Genomic DNA, 25,185 nt, shown 5'->3' with positions numbered 1-25,185 from the left:
AAACTTAGTTAAAATAACAAAGCTGCATTATGAAAGCATGTTTTTGTTGAACAGATGTTAATCCTCCCACACCTATTTCATTACAGGCCCGTCTCTCCTACCCTCCTCATCCTGATAACAGTGTTTTTATAGCCAGCTCCCTTTGCTGATTTTAGCCAAGTTTCTAGGACACAACGTTTGAATTTAAACATAGTTCCAGTTCTACAATTTTATTTTGCACGTATTTGAACTTGCTCCTCTATAACCCCGAAGGATGCTAATCTATTTCAAAACATTTTCCTAACCTTTGTTTGTCCAAGATCTTTCCCACTACATCCACTTTTCTCTGTGCAGGTAGTCCAAGACCACAGTTGCCCCCGCCCCACTTTTTGGCAGACTGCAGCATATTATTATGCATAAGCTCCATCCTCTAATACGATTGCATTATTGGACATGTGCTTGCTATGTGGTGAGGAACTCCAGGAAGAATTTGAACTCCATGAAAACCTTTCCAAGGAGCAATACAGCTTCACAGCGCCAGCATGGAAAAGTAGGGTCTTTAATAAACAAGGTTCTTGCAACTCCCTTATGCACCTAATTATTTGTTGCATTTTTCAGCATCATGGAGAATGTGACTCGTCTCGCTTAACTCTAAATGTCTGAAAGTCAGTTATCTATTTCTGAGCGACTCATCTAGACACTTTTTGTAACCGCAAGGACAGCTGACAGCAAAGATACATCAGTCTCTGGAGGCGTGTGCTGCTTTACCTGTTCTAGACAGAGAGCCTAGATGCCTACTTTGCCAAGTAAGCATTAGAAGTTAAAGTCCGTGAGGTGGGTTACATCTTGAGACCCCTCTTTAGTTTCCACTTTCTGACAATCACCGGTTTTGTGCAAATTTCTTGTTCTTAGTTAATCACACTTTTCTGGTAAATGTTTTCCTCCACACTGCAGAAACTGTTCTTACAATTCCATGCAGCAACTTTTTATTTCTACCTGGTTGAACCTGATCATAAAGGTGCAACTCCAGCTTCAGCAACAGCCCACCAGAGACAGAGCATGATTAGCAGCGACATGCTTGACAGCTCCTTCATTGAGCACAGGATAATGAAAGTGAAAATAAAAATGAGCAAACTAAAAAGCACTAATAAGAGGTTCTGTTACAGATTTTTACTGGCTCTAATTGAATAGAAGCCCCTATATGTCAATTTGAACTCTTGATTTCTCCATACTTTTTACTCTTAATTATGTCTGAGCCATAGCAGCACTATAAAACTGATCACGAAGGGTGGATCAGAGCACAGTCAGCATTCAGAGAAAATCATTCCATGATCTCCTTGCCCCTAAAGGGATTTTCCATCTCATAAAATACAGATTGCTAAATATATGAAATAGAAAAGTAAATGTTACAGCCCCTACATATAACAAAGTTTTAACTAAATAATCTCGGCAATCAATCCCAATGCAAAGGGTCTGCAAAAGCTAAGCCAGGGAAGTCAAAACCCTGCGTCAGTGTTGGTGAAGGGAGTGGTTTCCTGTGCTCTGAAGCAGCTTTCCATTTTTACTGCAGCACAGACTGCCTCAAACTGGAGTAATCTTTCAGGGATAAGGCATGTATATAGTTTTACTAAACAAGCCATATTCTTGCCTGCCTGCCGACGGCTGCTTTACTCCTCCTCGGTGTCATGGTCTGGCTGCAGAGAACATTTCACCAGTGGGATAAAGGTGGCTTCAGCAACAGCATCATCAAGTAATTTGTAAAATTCCCACTTGGGATTCTCAATAAAATGGTTACCAAAGGCTGCTTGGAATGTCAGGCATGTACTCTTTCCTCCTTTGTTGTCCTCTTTTCTTTCTATTTTTACTCTGCTGCTCTGAATTTCCTTTCCTCATTTTTAAGTGTTTATGGAATATACATTTTGTCTCTTAGAAACAGTGCTGACAAAGCAGGCAAACTGATGAGGAACTTGGTGTGACAACAAAATTGCACTACATAGCTTCTCTGCATTTTGCCTTGCACGCTATTTCTAGAAGTAGCATTCTTCGTTGACCTCCTTCCATCTTCCTGAAGAACCTCAAAGCCTACGTTGACTTGAGAGTCACAGCTCCCCAGTGAAAGAAAGTGCCTGGCATTAAGGCACTGCTGTAGAATCTGTTTTTTTTCTCTAATCAAATCTTTTTTTGAAAATTACTTCAAAAAAATCATCAACAGATGGCAAAAATAGTCCATTTTTTGCCTCTCTCAAAAAAAAAACCTGTCCATGGACAATCAGCCAAATTCTCTCCTGATACACATACAACACATACTTGTCTCCTAACTTCAACTGGGATTATGTGGGATGTAAATTTGTGCATAGCTGGCTTACGGCATTTCAGCTGCTTGTCTATCTGCTAGGAGAGAACACTACTAGATTCCTAGAAAAAGTTTACAGTAGAAAAGTCCTATACTGTGTTCCAAGTAAGCAAGTATTACAGTCATCCAACAAGACACAGTTTCATTTTAATAAGCCTGCCTCTGAATGAGAAGCCAGATACAATGATCAGTGTAACAGGCCTCCTCCATGTAAGCAGTAACCCATTCATACATCTTGTTAGAAATATATGCAACATACCAGAAACTCCTGCTGGTGTCTTTATGAATTTTCCATTAAAATGAGCAATCACTGCTTCACATTTTTCTGTTGACTCCATCCTAAGAAAATAAAGAATAATTTACATAAATTAAACACTCATCCAGATTCCCAAGTTTGAGATTTTTTAAAAATATATTTCTTGCTTTTTCTCGCTTCACTTTTGTGGCTTGCTTTCCCATGTGTGAGCAATAGAGAAGATGTTTTCTAAGAACACACAATTTCAGAAAAGTAAAACTAAACTCAGTTAACATTTTATGCACTCTGAGGCCAAAGTCAGTGCCAAACTGCAAATACAATACCCTTATTTACTTAGAAATTAGGCAGAACATAACTTGGACAGCTTTAGTACAAAGTACCTATGCTGTCTTGAAGGAAGCAGAAAGACTGATCCACTATCATTCATAACTGAATCCTTAGCGCCCATGATGCATACAACAAATGTTAATGCCACTTTTGATAGAGAATTCTGAAGTGTCTGTACATTTTAAGAGTAATAAACTCAAATATAAACATGCCTGATTGCATGATGCAAACTGCCTTTGCAGCTTTTAGCTTATAGGTGTCATCTCAACTAAATGATGTACCTGTGTCTTATTTAACTGTCTCCAAATTACGTTCAAAACAGGAACCAATAACCGAATAGCTGTGATGGCTACTGAGAATTTATCCAGCATCCTGAACAGGTTTGTGCACTTACGTTGTCAAAACTAGACTTAATAGACCGGGTGGACTACTGGCGAGCTACTGCTAGTCTGGGAGTGGCTCCGCAGGTTGCAGCTACATCCTTACATTGCAGCGTAGATGTGTCGGTCCTAACTGCCAGCTTGGACTAAGTGGCAACAAGACATGCAAGTATAACAAAATTTATTTTAAAAAGAAGAATATATTTTGCAGCTGTCTGCAAGATGATGTTTGGGTAACATTGAACAGAGATTTTCTTTTTATTTGTGTATTAAGTTCTGTAATTCAGGTCCACAAATTAGGCCAATGGCCTCAGCAGCAACGAAGCAGTACTAAAAATTACTAAGTCTTGGCACCTTTTTAATTCTGATAGCCTTTCTGCATAGGCTGACAAAACAGTCATAGACAACAACCAAAATCATCAAAATGCCAGACTGAACAAGAAAGTTTCCTCATGGTTTCAAAAATACCTTCTAGAGAATTTTCACAAGTTTTGGATTGTTGGATCTGCATCAAAGAAATCTAATTTTTTTGTCTCGTATGAAACAAACAATATAATTCAGTTTCAGACTCAAGTCTGGACTTGATAAAATATATTACCCCTTATTAACTTAATAAAATGCTCCCAAAGGCAAGAAATTAAAACCTTTATTTAATGTCTACATGTTTCTTGGACAATTTTAATTTTAACTTCCTATATCTACCTTGCAGAAGGGGAGAAATTCTGATGAGATATGACAGGCATGCGTAGAATACTATGCGTAGAATACTATGCGTATATAACACATGTATGTGTATAAATAAATATGTATATAAAAATAACTTCATGTTTATGTATATATATAAAACATACAATGTATAATACAGAACCTATTGAGAAAATACTTTAAAACTAATCTCTTTTAATGTCTTCAATACAAACAGGGGTTTGGATACAGACAAGTCTTTTGGACTTTTACATACAATTCTAAAACTCTTCCGGCATTCCTAAAAAAACACTGATTCAAGGTAGAGTTGGTAAGCAAGTTTAGGGAGAAAACACTGAATAAATTCATAATGCCTACTGAATTTTAGCTTGGGTGTTACTGAATTCCATCCTTCATAGTACCAAAAAGTGAAAGCTGCATTTAAGAAAGTATCACTATCTTTCAAAATTAGTAAATATAGCTTTTGTATATATGTTGCTTTGTACATCATCCAAAAACACATACACACATTCTGTGTATACTTGTATGGAGTTCACACTCAAATATTTATGCATATTCTAATATGAAAAAAATACAAGCGTATGATAAAAATGCCCAATTAAATTTACACTAAAAATATTACAAATACTTATTGATTTATTTGAAGGGGACAGGCAGAAATTTTGGTAGAAACCAAACTTGCTGTTTTTGCACTCTTAAATAAAAGGATATCATCCCATTGCTTCTAATTTTGTTTCTTTGTTGTATCTTCTTGAAACTGGACAGTCTGCCAAGCAAATACATTGGTGGGGGGCAGGGAGCGCAGAAATTTAAAATAAATAAATAAATAAATAAATAAATAAATAAATAAATAAATAAATAAATAAATCACAGTGCTGTGAACTACCCATAGCCAACTCATAGGGAAACCAATCCCTAAAAATTTTGGCTTCATCAGGAGATATAATTTGCTCAGTTCTTTTCTGTGCTCTAATTTTAGATTCTGCTATTGGTTCAAATACAGAGCTATTGTAATACTGGCTGAACATCTGTATTACTGGAATTTGACTGTTGACAGAGATTTTATAATATATTTTGAGAACACCAATTCTTTGCTCAAAGCATGCCCCTACTTTTGATGATAGAAATCTCCAATCTAAAGCCTCCAAATTTTGAGTGCCTTACTGGGTTTAAAGCAGGACTTATTGAGAGAAAGAAAAAAAATTAGAAGGGCACAGAAAAGGCTTCGATGAAGAGACCCCAGAGCAAATAACTGAATTAACTAGAGAAAAAGTAGACTTACATGGACAGAATATTTGGGAGGCATCTACTAAATTATGGAAAATATTTGTTCTTGTTGATTTGGGAGAGATATTTGACCAAGCTGTCAAATATTTTAAGGTGAGATTTACTGTAAGTGAATAAAAATATTTTCTTTCCTACATGACAATAGGTTAATGAGCCATAAAATTCAAATGGCTGATGTTCAAAGGGCAATGATGAGCTGAGGAGCTAATGAAGAAATTAGTTTCTTAGAGGAACTAATGAAGAAAAAGAAAGAAAAGAAAAAAAGGGGTGGGGGGGTAAGGGGTGTCGTTCTTCCTTATGGTCTCCTGTCTTGAACTCAAGCCTCAAAAGCCAGAAAAGTCACAGGAGAAGTCTATGAAGCACTGTATAACTCTTGCTTACTGGTTCAGGGACAGAGGAGAAAGGAGAAGTACAGAGGAGGAAGCGGTGGAGAGTGAAATCTTATTTTAGATAGTTGTCCAATAAGAACAACAGGTTCAGATTTACCTATCTAAGCGAGATGAGACACAGCCATATTTGCTTTACCAAAGGAAGAATTAACAAAACCCTGCTGGCATCTCCATCTAGATATCTCCCTTTTCTTTAAAAGCTTGATCATTTCAATAATTTCTGCCTTTTCCTCCTATTCTGGCCTTTTCAATTGAAAAAGGAAAAAAGCTGCCAGCATGGCTAACGCCACTGAAGTACCTTGCAAAGCCAACACCACGGCTAGTCCCACTCGAGTCCCGCAGTATCCTCGTAGAGATAACCTGCCCAAATGGTTTCAGCATGTTCTCAAGCTCCTGCTCATCCATTGAAAGCGGCAAATTGGAAATGTATAAGTTAGTCGGGTCTTGTTCTTGTTGCTGAAAGCAAATTAAAAACAATTGTTATCGGTTTTGCCACTGGAAAGACATTTTGAATATAACAACAATTACATATAACTGCTAGTACAGATTTTTACTTCTCAGGCCCCTTTCTAAAGGCTGCTCTTCCCCAGTATTAGTGACCTCCATCTTCTGTCACTGTATACAGCATTCCTGAGAAAGCTCCCCCCCTCCTATTACTGCTGACAATGACATTTTTAAGTGGAGATAAAGGTGAATAATTGACCAGTTTATAGTCCCCACTACAACTTCATGTTTCAGATTTTTCTGAAAGAAAAAGAAGGAGGCAAAAATAAGATAAAAGGAAAGAAGTTAACAGACAAGGAAATACAAGACTGGTGAAAAGACCTAAATAAAGCCAAATGTAAATTAAAAAGAGAAAAGATTGGAATGACAATTTGAAAATAATACAAGGAAAAAAGGAGACAATGCATTTAAGAGTATGTAGATTGCCAAAATATTACCACAAGAATAGGCTGATGCACACAGAAGTGAGTGGGACACTGTCATCTTCTCCCACACATGAACGTTTTTGAGTTTTCACCAAACTTTTACATTATGCATTCAGACAATACAAAAGTCTTCCAAAAACTTTCTCTAGAAACAGACAAAATGACAGAGTAGGGCAGCCAGGAGATGAGTGATTAGGGAGGAAACAAATGTACTCACATCTTTGCCATTCCCCTGACCTTAGGCTATCTACTTTGTGTGATCTATGTACCTACCACAAAATTCCACCTCAATCAAAGAAACATTTTTGTTGAAATCGATCATTTCCAGTGTTTGTCTACAGATTCTCCAGCTGTGGTTAGGGAGTATCTCTCTCATACTGCTAATTGCTGACCATGCTCTGTGATGAAATATATTCTTAATCTATACAGATCTATATGACTTGGCCCTTATAGTTGTGCAAAATCTTGATGTCGTCACTGTGGCTCCCTGTATAGATCTACGTCTCTGCAGGGTGCATTACATTCAGGAGAACTTTTTTGGCACTAGGAATGATATGATCTGAAACAAATACAATTTTGTTGGCATAGTCCTCAGCATATTTTCATTCTGCACAAGAGGGACTTACAGGGAAGTTTGAATCAAACCAGAAAACAAAAAACAAAACCACAACACTTGCCTACTGGAATTAAAGCATTTATTAAAGTGATTATAGCTGAATGGGTGGTGATACCTTGTTATGCAGATTAGGCATCAATTTGTCCTTAAGCTGCCCTTATATTAACAATATCTCAGTACCTTTGGTAGCATATTGCATAATTTAATAACTTGCTACCCTGGATATCACCTCTCAGTTGGGGTTGGTTTTTCCTAGGACAAAAAAAGAAAAGGAGCCCGGGCTGGAGCGGGGGAGGTCGTGCCTTTTAGGCACAGAAATGAATTATTCTGTTCCAAAAACTAAGGAAACTTAAAAATGGGGAAGCAAATTCTAGGCTTATGGGCCTTCACTATTTGCATTTTTACCCCGAATCTCACATTCGGTTATAAAGGACTAATGTTTTGAAGTTTTCTGTAAGGGTTTTTTAAGCAATTTCAGCATCAAAGGACCTATAAAAGGGAAACGTGCTCCCATTACATCCTCCTGATCTGCATGCTATGCCTCTGATATGATTGTAATTCCTAGCCACACTGAAATCCCACATACCTTACAAAACACAAACTTTTCCAAGTGCCCAAGTGTTGTCCTTGTCAGTCCCTTTACAGTCCATTACAACTGGCATTTGACTACCACGTATGTTTTTCCTTTTGTTATCTAGTGGAAATATCCCCCCTCCCAAAATAATACTGAATCTATACAGTACACATAGAAGTTTGTGATTTAAATTATCTTAGAAAACCTGACTTCTTTTTCATATTAGAAAATCAGCAGAAAGAGAAGACCAGAAAATGGATTCACTGAGAGGCCAGAGCTGACATTAATATTCATTTCTGGGCAGTGTTCAACCATGAGGGCAAGTCTATGTTACAGTAGTTACATTTTTGACATACAGTTCAAATTTCCTCATGTAGGAGATGTGAGATGAAGACAGCTTTCACGTTTTTAGAATTAGTTTGTTACTTAGGTTGTATTAGCCAATTTTGTTTTGCACCTTGAGATATGTAGGCTTACTTCCTTCTTTAATGAGCGCTATTAGCAAAAGCTTTATAGGAGGTTTCAGCCATGGGCATTACAAAATTGCATTTGTAGCTACAGCATAATTTCCTGAAACTCCGAATAGTATTTGAAAGGAAAAATTTTGCATTTTTTACTTTTTATTATAAGCTGTAAAATATATTGCACACAAATACCCTAAAACTTCCCTCAACAACCTAAAACAGCATACAAGCTGGAAAATCAGATCCTTTGCATATTTTAATCTAATTTGGTAATGTTTTTATTCTATAATAACAGAAAGTCTGAATTATATTATAAAAATGTTCTCATTAAAAAGCCTAACAACATTTGGAAAGATAAAAAAAGGCCCCATTTTGTTCACACTAATAAAAATCTAATTTACATGCGAAGAAAGCAATGCGTACATTCAGATACACCTAATAGAGAAAGAAACTCAGTCAACTGCAGAATGTCAGAATGACTTGTTTTATTTGGGTAACTGGGTAGATCACATTCCCCTTCTCTCGGGCTCCTATTCCAGCATAGGGGTTACCATACTTTTGCATTATACAGGCAGTGTATTCAGGATGAGAGATCATGAGCTTTCCCTGCCAAAAGGGACACAAAGACCTACTGCAATTCACTGTAACACATGAAGATCTTCCTCCATACATGCTGGGAAGCTAAATTCTTGTTCCTATCTACCCAGCAGAGAAAGCTTCATGTCATAAAATCATGTAACAACTTTGTTAGAGAAAGGAATGCTCAACTTTAAAGAGTATTAGTGACTTTACCACTAACACACATTGCAAATCCCTTAGGAACAGAGAAAAAAAAAAAGTGCATCTGAGGAAATTGTTCTAAGGAAATTGCTTTCTCTGAACAGAGATCATTTTGTGATGGAAAAAATTAACTTGTGGCCCATGAAACTATCCGTATTTTGCATTAGTAACTATTGGGTTTTGGTCAGGTACATGCCAAACAGGTGACTGGAAAGGACTTACTTCTGCTTTTCTTACCCTTTCTCTATGTCACTGTCTATTACAGCCTGAATCCTCCCAGGGATTATTTCTGCTTTTGATCCTCTTACAGGACATACTGACCATAGTGGAAAAAGGGAAGTTTGAAGATACTTCTACACACGTCCATAGCTAGAACTGGTAAAGATGGCAGACATGGGAGAGGGAAAGCAAAAAAGCAGCCAATGGATGAGGATGCCACACTGAAATCCTGGAATACAAGTTGAAATTTCATTCATCTGTAATTCTCCCAGAACAAAATAGTTGAAATGCCAACAAACACGTTCCACAGTGCACCAAGGCAATATCTGCACTGCAGGTGCAAACCCGCAGCCGCCCTGGGGAGCAGCAGCAGTTCAGCTTTAAGGACAAATCACAGAATCATAGAATATCTCAAATTGGAAGGGACCCATAAGGATCATTGAGTCCAACTAGGTCAGGATAGATTAATTTAATCCACTTCACTTTGCAGGGGGAAAAAAAAAAAAACCAACAAAAAAACCCTGCCATTGGTTCTCAAAAGAGCTCATTTACAATACTAAGATAATACTGTTGGGGTAGACCTAAAGCAAGACTGAACTCTTTCTAGAGTGTATTTGGAATTTTATGCAGTTTGGCAGCAGAAAAATTATATCTATGAATGTGCAAAACACCTCCCTCCTCCCATTAATTACTTATGTTACCATGCAGCTTCTGTCATGTCCACAAGACTACTAAACCTTAAAACAGCTATCTGGGTACATTTTGGGAGATCATAAGCAGCAACTCATTTCCTTCCCCTTAGAACATGCTAGATTTCCAAGCTGACTTCCAAATGGCAACCACAACTAGGACTCCCCATCCATCTTTATCCTGTCTTACACAAAAGGCACTGTACAAACAGATGTTTGCTTTTATACAAGGTTTTGGCATGGAAAATGGTTAAACAGTTAAAAATTCAGGAAGTTAGGAGAGACAAACTTTTTAACTCCTCCCTCTGTCTCTCTGGCAAACAGCAGTTTAATACATTGAGTTCTGTGACTTCCTTCCTTACCAAAACCTGTCTCACCGTAGTTTAATTCACATGGTTATTACAGTTCTGTTTCAGAAGAGAAAAATAATTCCTTTGATATCTAAGTTTCTAATTTTTATTCTGGAATTCAGCAAAAAAGTGAAACTGGCAAAAATATCTGCAAACATAACAACTCAGCTCAAACCTTGCCTATACACTTTCATTGTTCTAAGTGCTTTCAAAGGTAGGGTTTTTTCCTGTGCTTGAAATCCATGAAATCATATAAGCTGCCTTCACCTTAAAAATCTTAGATGTCTTGAAATTATTTGTATCATCTTATAGGAATGGCCAAAAAGAATTACTAAAGTCAGTGGAAATCTTCTTACTTTAGGGTACCAAGCTAACATTTAAATATAAAAAAAAAACCCACTGAACCACTGAGATTTTTTTAAAAAATTCTACACGATTTAGGAAAAGTGCTTAATTTGAGAGTCTTTTTATCTCATGCAGGGTGTCCTCAGTTAATAGAGCCTTCAGCAGGTCCTGAAAGACACTGAAAGTGCTCAATATTTGCAGATTATGGACAATGTCAGGGAATTTGTGGGCTACTGTAGGTGTCCATACTACCAAGAAAACTAGGAAGTCTTATTTTTAGCAGTTCACGTCAGCAAGTTTCTATCCGTCTTTTCTCACTGAACACCTTTAGCCACATCCCCAGAACTTCTCTAGCAGAACATAATAATACAAAGATGCAGAACAGTGCTCTTGCAGATTAATGTACTTAGTCCTAAAAAGCACTTACAGCACTAACTTAATAAGCTGACTACAAGACACAGTATTTCTCATGAAAGGGATAGGAATAATTAACTGCTAATGTTCATTTCTGTAGAAAGAGGTGATCAGGAGTCCTAGATAATGCAAAATGCTCTGCCATCATCTGAAAGAAATTAACAAAAACCTCCCTGTGCGTGTGGAACTGTTCCTAAATTGCAAGCAAGAAACTTGGCAAAACGATAAGACATCTGTTTTCTCTTGCTCTGTGTAAGGTCAGAGAGAACAGATAGCCATTCAGAAACATGTGACTAGGCACTGCTCACAGCATGGAAGATCCTCTGGCTGATAGGGAAGGGATTAAATGCTTGTCTGCCTTCGTATAGAAACTACTTTAAAATTTACAATTGGCCTGTGTCTCACTGAAATATGTCTGTTTTAGCCGCAGTTTTAATACTGTCTGACCACAGACTGTTAACAAGACAATTCAGGGGGAAAAAAATCACTACCATAATCTTCACTTGTTCTCCAGAAGTGCATAAACACTCTATATGATTAATAAGCTAAACATTTTAATTCATTTTCACAGGCACATCTGTATTACAAAGAGGCATAAGAACTGCATGAAAAGGAATTTTTAACTACAATAACCACTGTGTTCAAGTTTGCAATCAGACTATCACTACAACCATATGTTCCCTTTTTATTCCTTGGCATTCTTGCTTTCCCCTTGCTAGAAGGGCACCAGGGTGCTCCCTGGGAGTTCTGCATGTTGCTCATGGATGCCAGTGTTTTCAATAGAAAGCTGAATGAGCCCATCACGGTTCATAACAGGGCACTGGACCCTTGTCTGAACAAGCCACAGCACTGCTTAGCAACTGAGATAAGACTTTTGTGGGTTGAAGCTGTGTACTAAAGGGAAGTGGTTGTTAACCGTCTCATTTAAGGCACAGGCAATTCCTGAAATGATGGTCATTTAGCCCCCAGGTAAGCAAAATTTGGCTTACCTTCAATTTATTTTATAATGACTTTTAAGAACATTTATGAATAAAAGGTGGAAAATTGATTATATTTACTTAAAATCATCTATTACAGTAGGATTTAATACTATTGCCTACAAAAAGTACTACACACTGGGTAAAAAGAAACCTTTTCTTAACAAGACAGTTGTTAAAAAGTGCTGTAGAAATCTGCTTGAGTTAGCTCTTGTTTGCCTGTCATCTGTTCTTTGGCATTCAGAAGCCCAGATGCAGAATAAAAAATACGCAACATGCTTACCTTCTCTAGTTTGATTATGTGCACTAGCTACCATGGTAACCTAAACTTATTTTCTTACTTTACTCTGTAGAAATGAAAACTGATTTAATTCTCCAGAAGGTTGCCACAGTGAAGACAAGTACAAAAAGCAATACATTATTAAAACTCATAAAAGTTAGCTGTTTCTCATTTTTGCTAACTCAAAACCATGTTCTTCATCAGCAACATAAAAGAAAACTGCCTTTAATACATTATGTTTAATAGCTGTGGAAAAGCCTCGATTTCTGTTACAGAGATGAGGACAAGTGGCTAAGCAGCCCTCCCCTCCCAAAAACCCCATACCTGCTGTGAAGTTCAGACTTATAGTGTGACAGTTCATCTTTTCCAAATATGCTTGGAAAAAAAGTCACCTAAACTAAGTTTAGAATATTAAAACAACGCTCCTGCATTGAACTTAATTGGAAAGAAAGATAAAGCTACCAGCACATGTGGAGTGCTTCACAGTTCTGCCGTTGTAGCCATTAGCAAACAATACAAAGATTACAAATTCATGTCATCTCTGGGTTCTGGAGGATCAACGTGAACTCAGACAATGGGCTAGTATTTATCATAAAGTAAAAAGCTTCCCCACGTAATGAGTTTCAGAGAGTTTGGTCTGTTGCTTTGAGGGCCAACAGACTACTCCAGGAAACAGAAACTGTATCTTAAGAATGGTGGAAGAGCCTGTGTATGATGGTACAACATACTTTGCACTGTTATCACAGGCATCCTTCTGACACAATTTGAATAAGAAACAATTCTGAAGATAGCCCTAATCTTTTGCACAAGCCTAAAATATCTGAAAATATTTAGTGATTTGTTAATATGAGAGCTAATACAATATAAGCAGGAGCATGCTTGTGTCAGTGGCAGTGAAGATTTTAAGGAGGAGGAAATTAAAACATTATGAATCTGTGGGGAAATCTTTGAATGGATAAACAATGAGTCTTGCCCCAAAAACGCACATTAGTACATGGAACAGCATTCCTTGGCTCAAATTAATGAGTTTCATTGACCACAAAAATCTTCCACGTGCATGATCTACTTTCATGGGTTCTATTATAAGTGGCATACGTTTACTAAATGTAAGTTTGTGCTTCCGTAGGAAAAAAATAATCAGGAAAACACAAACTGGAAAAGAATGAATATCACTTAAGTTATAAATGACCTTGACAATCTTATAGCAAAGTTGTACATACGGAAGAACTAAAATCTCATGAATAGAGAAAAAGAATAGAGGAGATATGAAGGAAGGCAAGGTCTTCAACAACATAAAGTCTAGAGGATCAGGCTCATTGAGTCTATAGCAACTGCACTCAGCTTGGATGATTAAATCATTTTAAAGGGAGGACACTACAATAATTTTAAGGACAGGGCTAAAATAAATTGTGAGAACACTGGAACGTATGCTAATCCTTGTTGTGGTGCCCAAAGTACATTACAAGCTCTTTGCAAAAAGTGGTAACTCCATATGTAGAACAGTTTTGGTAGAGATAAGCCTTTCACTATAACATCTCAGGAATCTGTCAACCTACCATGAGCTAGACAATATGGCTATACAAATGTCACGGCCACACCAGGAATGAAGTTGTTTAGCACTCAGTGAACTCTGAGCTGCCACAGCCAGGCTGGTATTCTAGCCGGCTTGTGTATCTCTACATTGCTGTCAGTACAATGTAGATATTCTCTAGCTGACTTTATCTGGGCTGCAAACACAATCATTCTCCTCCTGGCTTAAGTTTGCTAGATAGAAAGATGAGTAGAACTGTTTTTTATTAACCATTCTTATTCAGTTGTTCTTTTTTACCTTTTTTTATTTACACATTATTTTACATCCATTAGAATAAGAATTAAATTCAACTTTCCATTTAAAAGGGCCACTTTTCCAATCATCTGAAACACAGTTACTTCAGTAACTACAGTTAACTCAGTTGAATACCATTTGATGAGACAAAACTTTGTCTGAGCACTAACTCACGTGCCTTGTGTTAAGTTCAAGGTCAAAAACCTATGAGAATTTGTGACTCCTATCTCGATAGCATTTAGACCTCACCATCTCTAAAACATCCTTTACAGATTCTCAGTTTTTCAAATCTCCATTCAAAATGCCAATATACAGTAGCTTTTCTGCGTGCATCTATCTTCCTATACAAAGGCATCTGCTATCTGCTCTGAACAGTGTAGAAACCTACAGTTATCTCACCGATTTTACCTGTGGGGTGGGGGGAAGAGACACATTTCTCAGAAAATTCACTCTGATAGCAACCGTAACAACTTTTCTAGCAAAGAAAATGGGCAGAGCTTTTCAATACTACTACTAATCTTACCTAAGAATGCACAGCTCTGCAAAATTAGAGCTTTTGAATTTATTATTATTGGTTTATTATTGAAGCACTCCTCTAGGAGCAAGGACAATAAACTAATTACATTAAAGAAATTTCAAGAAATTAAAATGAATGAAAATAAAAGTTTGATACTCACCAGTTACTAACCAGCTTAGAAATAACAATACTCTTGCAAGACATCTATCTGCTCTTTCTATACCTTATCTCTAGAGTACGAGATAAGGTATTAGTTTTGTACTAGGTCCTGAAACAAGCTGGCTACCACTACAGCTTACATCCTCTCCTCATCCCTTTCCACAGCCACTTGTACACCCCAACAAAGACAAATTACAAGACTGAACACTGGTAATACTCAACTGGAAGAGAGGAGAGGGGGCAATAGCCCATCACCTCCGTTTTACATTTCTGTCCAAAGGCTACTCCCATCCCCTGGCAATGCAGTATCATCTTATGTAAGCTCTGAACAGCATTATGTGACCAACAGGAATTGTTGGAGGCATTTCCGTTCCAGCAGCGACCAGAGGATACTGTTAACTAGCACAGAGCAAAACACTTCCCAAGTTGTTTTGTTTAGTCAAGCACTCCCAATTCAGATCTCGGAAAGAGCAGAATAATTGAAGACATAATGTTTCTTGAGTGATGGTCTGACACTGGGGTCCTTTGCTGACACTATCATCGTGACAGCTCCTGAGAGGCGGCTACTTCTCCAACAAGAGTAACCCCCTGGAACAGATTTGGCAGGATTTGGCCCGAAGCCACGTCTCGGGTCCCAGGCCCTCCCAGTCTGCTCAGCAATAGCCAAAACATAGCTGGTGAGACTAGATTTTTCTGGAGTCAGATCAACTTGCAAGCAGACCACTGAGTACAGCATGATCTTACCCCATGGATAGAAAAAGCTCACAAAATCAAATATTTGAAGTTATCTCTACAAAATAAACAATGAAGGTTTTAATACATATAATCTGAACCACTTCTACTAAACAAGGATTTGTAGATGAACTTGCTGACGTAAGTAATTTTTAACTCACCAACCTATAGCTACAGGAGGACACTGCAAAAGGGGGTTTATGGCAGCCATAGTCAGAACGACGCTTCAGCAATAACATTTTCCTTCCCCTTCGGCTGCTGCGGGTCAGGAACTACCACCGCGTCTGGGAGGAGGGCGAGAACACCAAGGAGCCGTGCTGCTGGCTGACACGCTGGGCACAGCGCAATAACAACGCCTTCCCGGGGACAAATCCCGCAACAGGCATTTATTTCTCTTTGAAACTGAAGCAGTCGTAGTGGTCAGTAAGGAAATCCATTGGCCAGACAGCCGAGAAACTGTCCTCCAAGTCTTTCTCTGTGACACTCAGGCTAAAGCCTGAACAGTTTCACTGCAAGAAGACCACTTCACTGCACTGGTAGTAACAACAAAAGGATAAAATATTAAATACACAAAGACAACTAAACTTTTATAGCGTCTCCCATGTGAAGAGTCTGATTTGCTAATCTTGCCAAAACAACTGTAAGTGACTGGCAATTCCCAGTTTGGAGATAGGATTTTTCAGACAAAAGGAGAGCAGCACTGCCCAGGGGAAAAAAAAAAAAAAAATCCAGTGGCTCAAAATAGATATATATATCAAAGCACTCATACTCTTAGTCACTTGTGAATGTTTGTTGTGGTACTGTTCATTGGGTTGGTTTTGGGGTTGGTTTTTAATAACTCAAACACTCTTGCCATGTTAAGAAGCAGAACAACAAGTTTCACTGGAATGCAAACTTTATAGTTACAGATTTCCCACAGGTCATCAGGCTTGACACTGTGTCAGAAAAATCAATAAAAACTGTCAGGTATTATGGTGCACATTTTTTCATTAATGCTAACAAAGAAATATTAGCAATATTGCAACTAACTGTCAGAGGAAATGAGTCAGAAAAATATACTATGGGAAGAATTAAGAAACTATTAATTAGGTTACTATAGTGAATTCTTAGAGCTTCTCCATCTACTCAAGACGACAATTAAATCAGACATCAAAATTCATTAGCAAAATGAATTTGCATGACTTCACATTCTCTTTTCTCCCCTCCTACCTAGATATCATATCCATAAGATGGCAGACAGAGGCTTTGAAAATCTGGTGTATATTTTAAAGTGATCACCTAAAAACTAAAGATTAATTAAAAGGTCTTTATTAAGCATACATAAAACCTTATAAAAAGAAAAAAAAACCACCAAGTGTTTTCCAGTAAGCATGTATGTTTGTGTCATGGCTGTAATGAAACATGCATTAAGTATGAAACATATGGTTTCCATTTTGTTGCCCTGGAATCCATCCAAAGACATTTTATGTTGTTAGCTTAACTGTTCTCCTCAGCTGAGAAGCTGTGGAAAATATCTCATCTGAAAAAAATCTGTACCTAATGGATAACTATAAAAGATCTGCTAGATCTGCGGCAGACTAGTTTATTAAAAAAAAGCCTCTGAGATTAGTAGTTAATTACTGGATTTTTTTTTTAATTAGAATATAATTTTCAAACTCAAAAAGATTTGCTTTAAGAGGTACCACAAATTATACAGATTATGCCGGTAGTATTTTCTTTATTTAATACATTTGTAGTGGTGTTTATGGCACTCTATTGGAACCAGGCCATCTGACAAGAACGCATGATGAAATCATTACTAATGTATCATCTCCCTGATTTTATAGATTTGAGAAACTTATCTTATGCTGAAAGACCACTACTCTGAAGATAACTTTGGCTAACAACCTGATTCAGAGGCAAGGATCAGTAAAAATGAGAGAAAAAGACAAAAGTTAAGTTTTTGCCACGCTGTGCTTAAAAATTCACCCCCAAATTGCCAGGCTGCTAACCTCAGTAACAACAAGCAGGCAATGCATAAAACCTTTCACACCTTTGTGCTGTAAACTATTTCAGCTATTGACTTCTTTCAGGAATTAACATATTGTATTTAAACAGTTAAGCCTGCTATAGTTCTTACAATTTATTGCTAATCTTTCTTTTGATGAAGCCAATGGAAAAATAGTATCATGAATAAATTGATAAATCCAACCAGATCAGTTTGGAGACTTTACCATACTATGTTTTTTTTATTTCATTAGTTGAGATGATTTGGGATATGGCAGTCAAAATCCCCCATTTTGTTACCTTAATATATCATGTGGCTTGAGGACTGTGCTCTCTGTAAAGGGCGTGCAACTTGAAAGTTCATGTTGCCAATGCTCTGCTAATGTACAAGCTTATTCATCTTCACAACCCATTGCAAGAATTAGCCGATTGTTTTAACTCACCTTTGCCATCTGTGCTTGGACTCCGCTAGCCTTTAAAGCGGAAACCGCCTTCTGAGCAGCTGCTGGGCTGTCAAAGTCAACAAAACCGTAACCTGAAATATAAAACATATTTCATTAACAAGACAGCAACCCACTTATAATCAAACAGTTCATATGCTACTAGCACGGTTATTTAATACAACTTTGTTGGTGAAGAGGGACAATTTGAACTCCAAAGTTCTACGTGTAGTCCCAAAAATAACAATCTACCGAAGTCCTTCAACCTTGAACTGGTGGGAAACTGCCCTCATAGAACAAATCAATTTCTGTGCCCACTCCTTATCAGGATTTTGTCCAAATTGCTAACAAGTAGTATGGTGCTTTGCTTTGTGTTATCTGGTATGTATCTTCTAAGAGCAAAAGTGACATCATCAGTTTATTTTATAGAGATCACCAAGTAAAGCATAATTTGTTAATTTTTCTAAACTAAATTCTTAGTCCAGTTTGAATAAATGATGAATAAGCCTCTAAGTTACATATCATTTACTCAAAACTGGGAGAGGACTTTAGTTTAGGAGATGCATATCTACTGCAGTGTAACCCAATTTTTGGTTAATTAGTTACTTCCTTGTATATACATAAAAGACAGTTAAATTTAAAAAGTGAGTGAAAACCCAGCTTCAGTGAAGTCAAGTTAGTTTTTCCCACTGCTGTTACTGAAACCAGAATGTAAAAAACTGTCCTGAAAGCATTGTTTATGCCATATAGGGCAATCTTTAAACATTAAAGTAAACCCAAAGTTAATTGTAACAATTTCCATAAATTTGCAATAACTTCTTTTCTTATTCTGAACAACAACATACAGCTAATGGATTCCAGGATATCTGAACAGCAATATACCTTGGCCTTTACAGACACTGACCTTACAGGATGGGATTTTTAATGCAACCTGGGAGTTGGATGCTCAAGTCTCACAAAAAGCACTCAGAGTTTGGAAGCTACTTCCCCTAGATGTTATTGCAAACCTCATTCTGTATTTTTCAACCCCCTTCTTTCCCACCAGTGAACCACCTCAAATATTAAAGAAATCCCTCTCCAATGTTTAAGTTAGGTTAAAAGAAAACAAACAAAACCCCGAACAACTAAAAAAACAAACTCTAGAGGAGTAGAAAATGGAATTATTTCTTCAGAAGGTAACAGTATTCTCTCACAATAAGTCTATACTGAGGACAAAACGGTTGTGTAAAGATAAAAAACTGAACAAGCTTTGAAGTCCTTAACTTGGGAAAAACAGCTCGAGCAGCCTCGTACATCAGTGCAAGCTTATTTAACCTGCCAAGAAGCTGAAGAAAGCAGCATATTGTTCTATGTAACTTGTGGTGTTGTGGACTCTTAAATCTTGACATGAAACAGAGTGAATTAGCTCATACCAAGTTTTGTGCTGCCAAAGCAAAACTAGCTTTCCATACCCAAAACTAGCTTTCCATACCCATGACAAGCTAGGTTATCAACACCACCACACTGCAGGGTGCAATATATATAAATTACAGACTGATACCAAGCATGCCATCAAAGCTGGCTTTGCCATCTCCTAGATGATACATAAACTCAATTGCTTGTTGTTCCAGTTAGTTTAAATCCCATGGTATGGGGTTTTTTGGCAAAAGCCAGAGATGCTGTCAATCTTTTGGTTAAATTCCAGTTAGGTATCTGCATTCTGCCTACTTATGCTCCTACTGCAATTTCAATGACATGTAGTAAGCCTCCCTGCAGCCTTAATTTGCTGTATATTGTTATAACAGACTGTTAGTTACCACTTTTCACCAGAGAGATTTAAAATCTGTATTGGAAAAGTCAGCTTAAATCGCTTAAAACATTAATGTGAGAATTTCTGTATCAGTGACAAAGCTACTGAAGTCTTCAGGAACTGGGGGAGTTAAGTGCTGTCATAGGTATTAATGAATTAAAATAATTGAAAAGAGCACCTCCTCTTTCCTAGTCACAATATATGCAGATGACATCTGCATAAAAGCTAGGGAAAAAATATCTAGAAATTTCAGTTTCTGAACTGTCAGGACCCCTTTAATTGCTTAAGATGGGGAACTGAGAAGCTATGCCCCTGCACTGCTTTCAAGTTCTGCACAAAAACTGTGTACTTATTAATGATGAACTCTCTTCTCCTGCCTCTGCCTATCAGCTTTATGCTCATTCATAAGTTTTATGCTTATTAATGTTGCTAAATCAGCTGACTTAATTCTTCACTTTGCTTAGAAATTATCCTTTTAATTGTAAAAAAAAAAAAAAAAAAAAAAAAAAGAGAGGTCTGAAATCTCATATTTCAGTGTCTGCTACCACACCTTATCCCGCGTTGCTGGGATATGATCTCACTGCAATTGCAATGAGTGATGAAAATCAGTGAACTGATGTATCCAGCTTACCTAAAGGAGTTCTAATTTTTTTTCCAGCTGCAATTACTTCAGTGAAAACGAACCCTCTCTTTGCTCCCAATGCATTCAGTAGCATATAACAAAACACAATTAGAGTATTGGAACATGTAATTAAGTGCTGCTTTAAACTACTCTAATCAATGGAGCTGATTTCCACAATATATAATTTTTTCAGATGCTTAGTACAGTCGAATGGTCTTCTGTAAGCTTCCCTAGTTTCTCCAGGCAAAAGGGGAAGAGCTGCTTCTAACTCCATTTTTGTTTTTAAAATAGAGGCAAACTGCCAGCCGGCGCTGTGCATGTCAGCTTCACTCCAGCACCGCTGACATAGGCTGTCTGCCAGCTCCACTGGAAACAAACGTATTGAGTACACCAACCACGGGCAAGAATAAGACTAGTTTAGGAATAAGAATGGCAAAACAAAAAAAACCAAACCAAAACAAAAAAAGATTAAAAGCACTTAAAATACAACATTAGCATATTTTATAGAATCAATTAGGACTTTCAGGTGAATGTAACATCAAGGCAAATATACATACCTTTGCATTTGTTTGTTGTCTTATCCAAAATAGCCTTTGTGGATACAATTTTCCCATACCTAAAAGGTATTAGACATACGTAAGGAAAATGAGAAAAGAACATCCTATTACAACTGATACCCAGTTCACATTATTGTATATCCTATTACCCTTACTTTTAACAAAATGGAATAATATATAGATTATATAATTATATAATGAAAACTCATACACAGATGGAAGTGACAAAAAAGATCAACAATTTCAAGCATGAATTCATTCTATTCTCCCTATGTTCTCAGCGATACCGCAGAATCACAAAACAAGCCAGAGAAAAAGTGCTTTATAGAAAAGAATACAATACAATTAAAATCCTGGTACATATAAGAAACCATGTTTTAGACATAAGCTTGAACTGTCTCAGTATATATACCAGATAAAGCAGACAAGCTGCCTTGTCAGTGCTAGGCTTGCTAACTAACATGGTATGGAAAAAAAAACCCACAAAAAAATCCCAACAAACCAACAGTAAAAAAAAACTTAGCTATCCCTTCCCCCCTGCCCCCCCCCCCCCCCCCCCCCACTGACAAACACAAAAAGGTTAAAAACTTTGTTCTGGAGGGTGACAAGTGCAAGTCAGATTTATGAAAGCTGATCAGCAAAGGTAGTAAAAATTTTCTGTATTTTTAAAATGGAAAATTGATATGTAAACAATTTCAACTAAAACCAAAACATCCCTCAGGAAAGTTTCAATTTTCTTTTTCTCACTGCCTGTTCCTCAACTTCTCAATAACTGGGCAGCCCAGGTTCCAATCTGCTATGCAGTCCAAAGGCAAACACCCAGTGAGCTAAGAGCAATTAAGCTTGGGAAACAGGCAGACAGCAATCCCAGCTATAGGAACAATTGCTGTTTCTGAAGTGCTCTGCAAAGTCTATCAGTATTAGGTTTGTTGATCAAATTTACAGTAGAATTTGTTGCTGCTGGTGAAAACTTGCAGTTTTCCTTGGAATTCAAATCCCAGTTTCAATTTAAAAAAAGCAACTCCCTTGGCCTGCATCAGCAGCGGAATCTGAAATAGAGCACAGGTTTCCTAAGTTCCTTATCACAACCTCCTCTGTTTGCTTGTGAAATACATTTGATACAGTGCTGTAAGTATACAAGAGAGAAAATGCAACATGTTTGTTTTCACATGAGAATGTAATGTAACTTACTACATTAACAGGTATACCTAAGCACTGTGTGCTAAGAGGTTCTTTACCATTGTACAAGAACCCAAAATGAACTGAAAATTATGAGAAATGTTATCAGCATAAGAAAGTGGAATTTGGGGAAGATTGAAGTTTTGCCAGTTAACCTACTAAATATAACTTCAACAGAGCAAGTATCATTTCAAAAAGACATTATTTCAAAAGACGACTAACTCAATTTCTACAGTAGCTGTATTAGTCTTAAAAGTTCTTCAAGAAGTCTAATAAATAAAGTTAAGCTTAGAGTACTCAAATAACTGTTCACTTGCAAGGTGATAGTTATTCAAGGATGAAGCCTATTTACAAAGTATTTTGCCCCTAAAGAACATTTAAATACATGTTTCAGCATAGTTACCACTCTTTGTGACCAGTGTCAGGCACCTTCTGTTTATTCAAAAAGTTATTGTATGGCTTCGAATAGTTGCAAGGGGGTAAACCTGGGACACTAGCCACTAGGTGTTGGCTTCCTTATTGTATCTGAAATTGTGAGCGTCTACACTGATATAAAATAGAACTCTCCATCTATAGCCTAAAAATGTACAAGCATCAATGAAAATCAGTGCATACCTAAATATACCATGCTAGAAGCTGTAATAAAGCAATAGAAATTGTGCCTAATAGTTGGAGCAGGTGCTTCCTTATTAGTGCCACTTATTTTCCAAATACGTCATTCCATATAGAAAGCTCTCTAGTCCGTAAGTCAAAACTTCTCAAATGTTCTCCAGAACTTTTCTGAGTGCAGAGTAAACATACATGTTATAAATGAGAGTGGCAAACTGTTCAGGGATACTGCTCTTCAAGATCCACTAAACTCTTGAGTCCCAAGTTGCCTGCACCCAGCATTACATTTGACAGCCAGCATTCTCCATACCCTATCAGCTTCCCTAAGCTTCTTAAAGTGTAGAGCTACATAACCCTTTGTGGGAAAAAAAATCCCTGAAGGATGATCTTGTCCCTGCTACTGTTTCAGTTCTTGAAAGTGTAGAAAGTGGTGGTGGTGAAAAACTGTGGCACTAGCATTTATCTATGTAAACCAAGTAACTGCAACCCTCAGCCAGTTTGGTCAGGGAAGGGGGTCAGGGGCTGGCTATGGACTGCGCTGGCCCACTGATGCTGACACACACCAGCCCATAAATAGGTGTCTGCACGTCTGTTCTTTACAGCCACTTCATGGACCATCTTCCCATGTGCAAGACCACTAGTGATTTAATTCACTGTCCTAGATAGCATGGCTCCTGCAAAGAGCCAGCTATCATGGAAGACTGCCAAGAAGTTTCAGCAGTGTGAGTCTAGGAATGATTCGGAGGACCAACATAACAATAGCAGCCATCACCAGGATTTCTCTTACGATTTTCCCTGTGAATACTCCTCCCACGTGCTAGCTCTCCAGTCCTGCCATGAAGCACAGAAATGCAGTTCACCCCACCTGAGCCTGGGCTGAGGGATATATCCCCTCCTTGCTCCCACCATACGGTTTGATATCAGGGGAAATTACTCCTTGCAGTTCCTCGTAAGCGCTTCCTTCAAATGATGACCATCGTGAAAATCTACTTCCTTCCTCATGAATTCTGCAGTCCTAATACTGCTGTTAACACAAGCTCCTGTCTTCAACTGCTCATTTGTTGGGTGCAACTGCAATTGAGACCCACCAGAAATCAATGAGCTATAAAACACATCAAAGTCATGGTGCAAACTAGTATGTATTGCCTGCTCACAAAAAGGAACATAGCAAGCAAAAGAAAACTTATATTCCAAAGATATCTATGATGTTAGGTCTTGCCTGAAGATCATCATTCCTCTCAAAGCTCACACACACCTAGTTATCTTAGGCACCCTGCTGAGGCTACTCTTCTGCTCCAAAGCTGTACTGCATGCTTGGTGAGACGTGATACCTAAGGCAGAGCACATCTCTCATGGTTGGCAGACTCATTTCTACAATGATTGGTGATTGTTCACTCCCTCTCCTCTGAGGCAATTTTTTAAAATATGCTTTCTTTTAAATTAAGTGCTAATCTTGATAAATAACTGCTAATCTGGCTGGTGACAAGCAACTAGGTATTCCTTATTAAGTAGGTTATTTTTCTCCCAAATATAACATCAAATGAATGTTCAGCAGCAATAGTGAGTTCCTTTTTTTTTTTTTTTTTTTTTTTTTGAGTGCTGTTAACACGTTCTCTCTTTAGTTTGAATTATTTTTGGAGATTGAAAGATGTTTTCAGCTTTGCATCTCTTTTCTATACAGCACTTGCACCAATGTCAACTAATGCATTAAGGAAGAGAGGGCTTGGGTAAGAGGCAGGTAAATAATTGCCAGGGGGCATTGGTTATGGGATTAAAAGGGGTACGTTCAGTAACAGTCTGCATACCAGTGTACAAGCTATCGTTATATTACAGAACACCAATACCAATGTGTATTTGGATAGGAGATAAAGAAGAAACTTGTTCAAAAGCCAAGTTAGGAAGATAAGCAGTACTACTGCTACTTAATAGGATAATGCTTACCACTGCCCATTACATACTCTTTGTGTAGAAATGAAAGGGTAATCCCCACCTACTCAGCTGCCCTAAGAAGATCTACTGCCAGGCAATGTGAATGTCAAAACACAGCACTATACCTTTGTCTTAGATACTTTTGAAGTGGAAGACTTGAAGCCAAGCATCACCATATACTTTTTAAAAATCACATTGCTCAGCAACACAGTCAAACCCAGTACAAATAATCCCACTGACATTTATTACAAATAGCTAGGAATAGTTTTGACTTTTGAAACATCACTGAAGCCTAATTTTGGTGACCTCCATGATGTTGAAAGAAAAGGGTCCTTAGAAAACTAAGTACACGGATCAAACTGAACCACTGTTTATTTTTCTCCCTTTGTACATCTGCTAGTATAATGAACATACTTCCAAACGTGAGGGCGATAAGATGCCATCATGAGCATGACAAAGAATAGGGAATGAAGTAGCTTGAACTCTCTGCCACAAGTGCTGTTTCGAGTGTTGAAATAACTTATCTGT

At 37.6% G+C, this 25,185-nt stretch overlaps 1 protein-coding gene across 6 annotated transcripts in view; it reads right to left on the bottom strand.

Annotated features, from left to right (window-relative positions):
* The window catches only part of RBMS1 (RNA binding motif single stranded interacting protein 1), a 150,125-nt gene that overhangs the window by 18,492 nt on the left and 106,448 nt on the right, over positions 1–25,185 (bottom strand). For all 6 annotated transcript variants that reach the window (XM_030017711.2, XM_030017712.2, XM_030017713.2 and 3 more), the window contains 4 exons: positions 20,941–20,999; positions 17,976–18,067; positions 5,975–6,132; positions 2,592–2,671 (listed from right to left, as the gene is read on the bottom strand). In XM_030017711.2, the coding sequence (XP_029873571.1) occupies positions 2,592–2,671; positions 5,975–6,132; positions 17,976–18,067; positions 20,941–20,999 (389 nt within the window). The remainder of the gene's footprint in view (positions 1–2,591; positions 2,672–5,974; positions 6,133–17,975; positions 18,068–20,940; positions 21,000–25,185) is intronic.

This window comes from Aquila chrysaetos, chromosome 6, assembly GCF_900496995.4.
Source record: "Aquila chrysaetos chrysaetos chromosome 6, bAquChr1.4, whole genome shotgun sequence".
Classification (NCBI taxonomy): Eukaryota; Metazoa; Chordata; class Aves; order Accipitriformes; family Accipitridae; genus Aquila; species Aquila chrysaetos.
The sequence above is the reverse complement of the archived record's forward strand: the minus strand, read 5'-3'. Positions and strand labels throughout refer to the sequence as shown.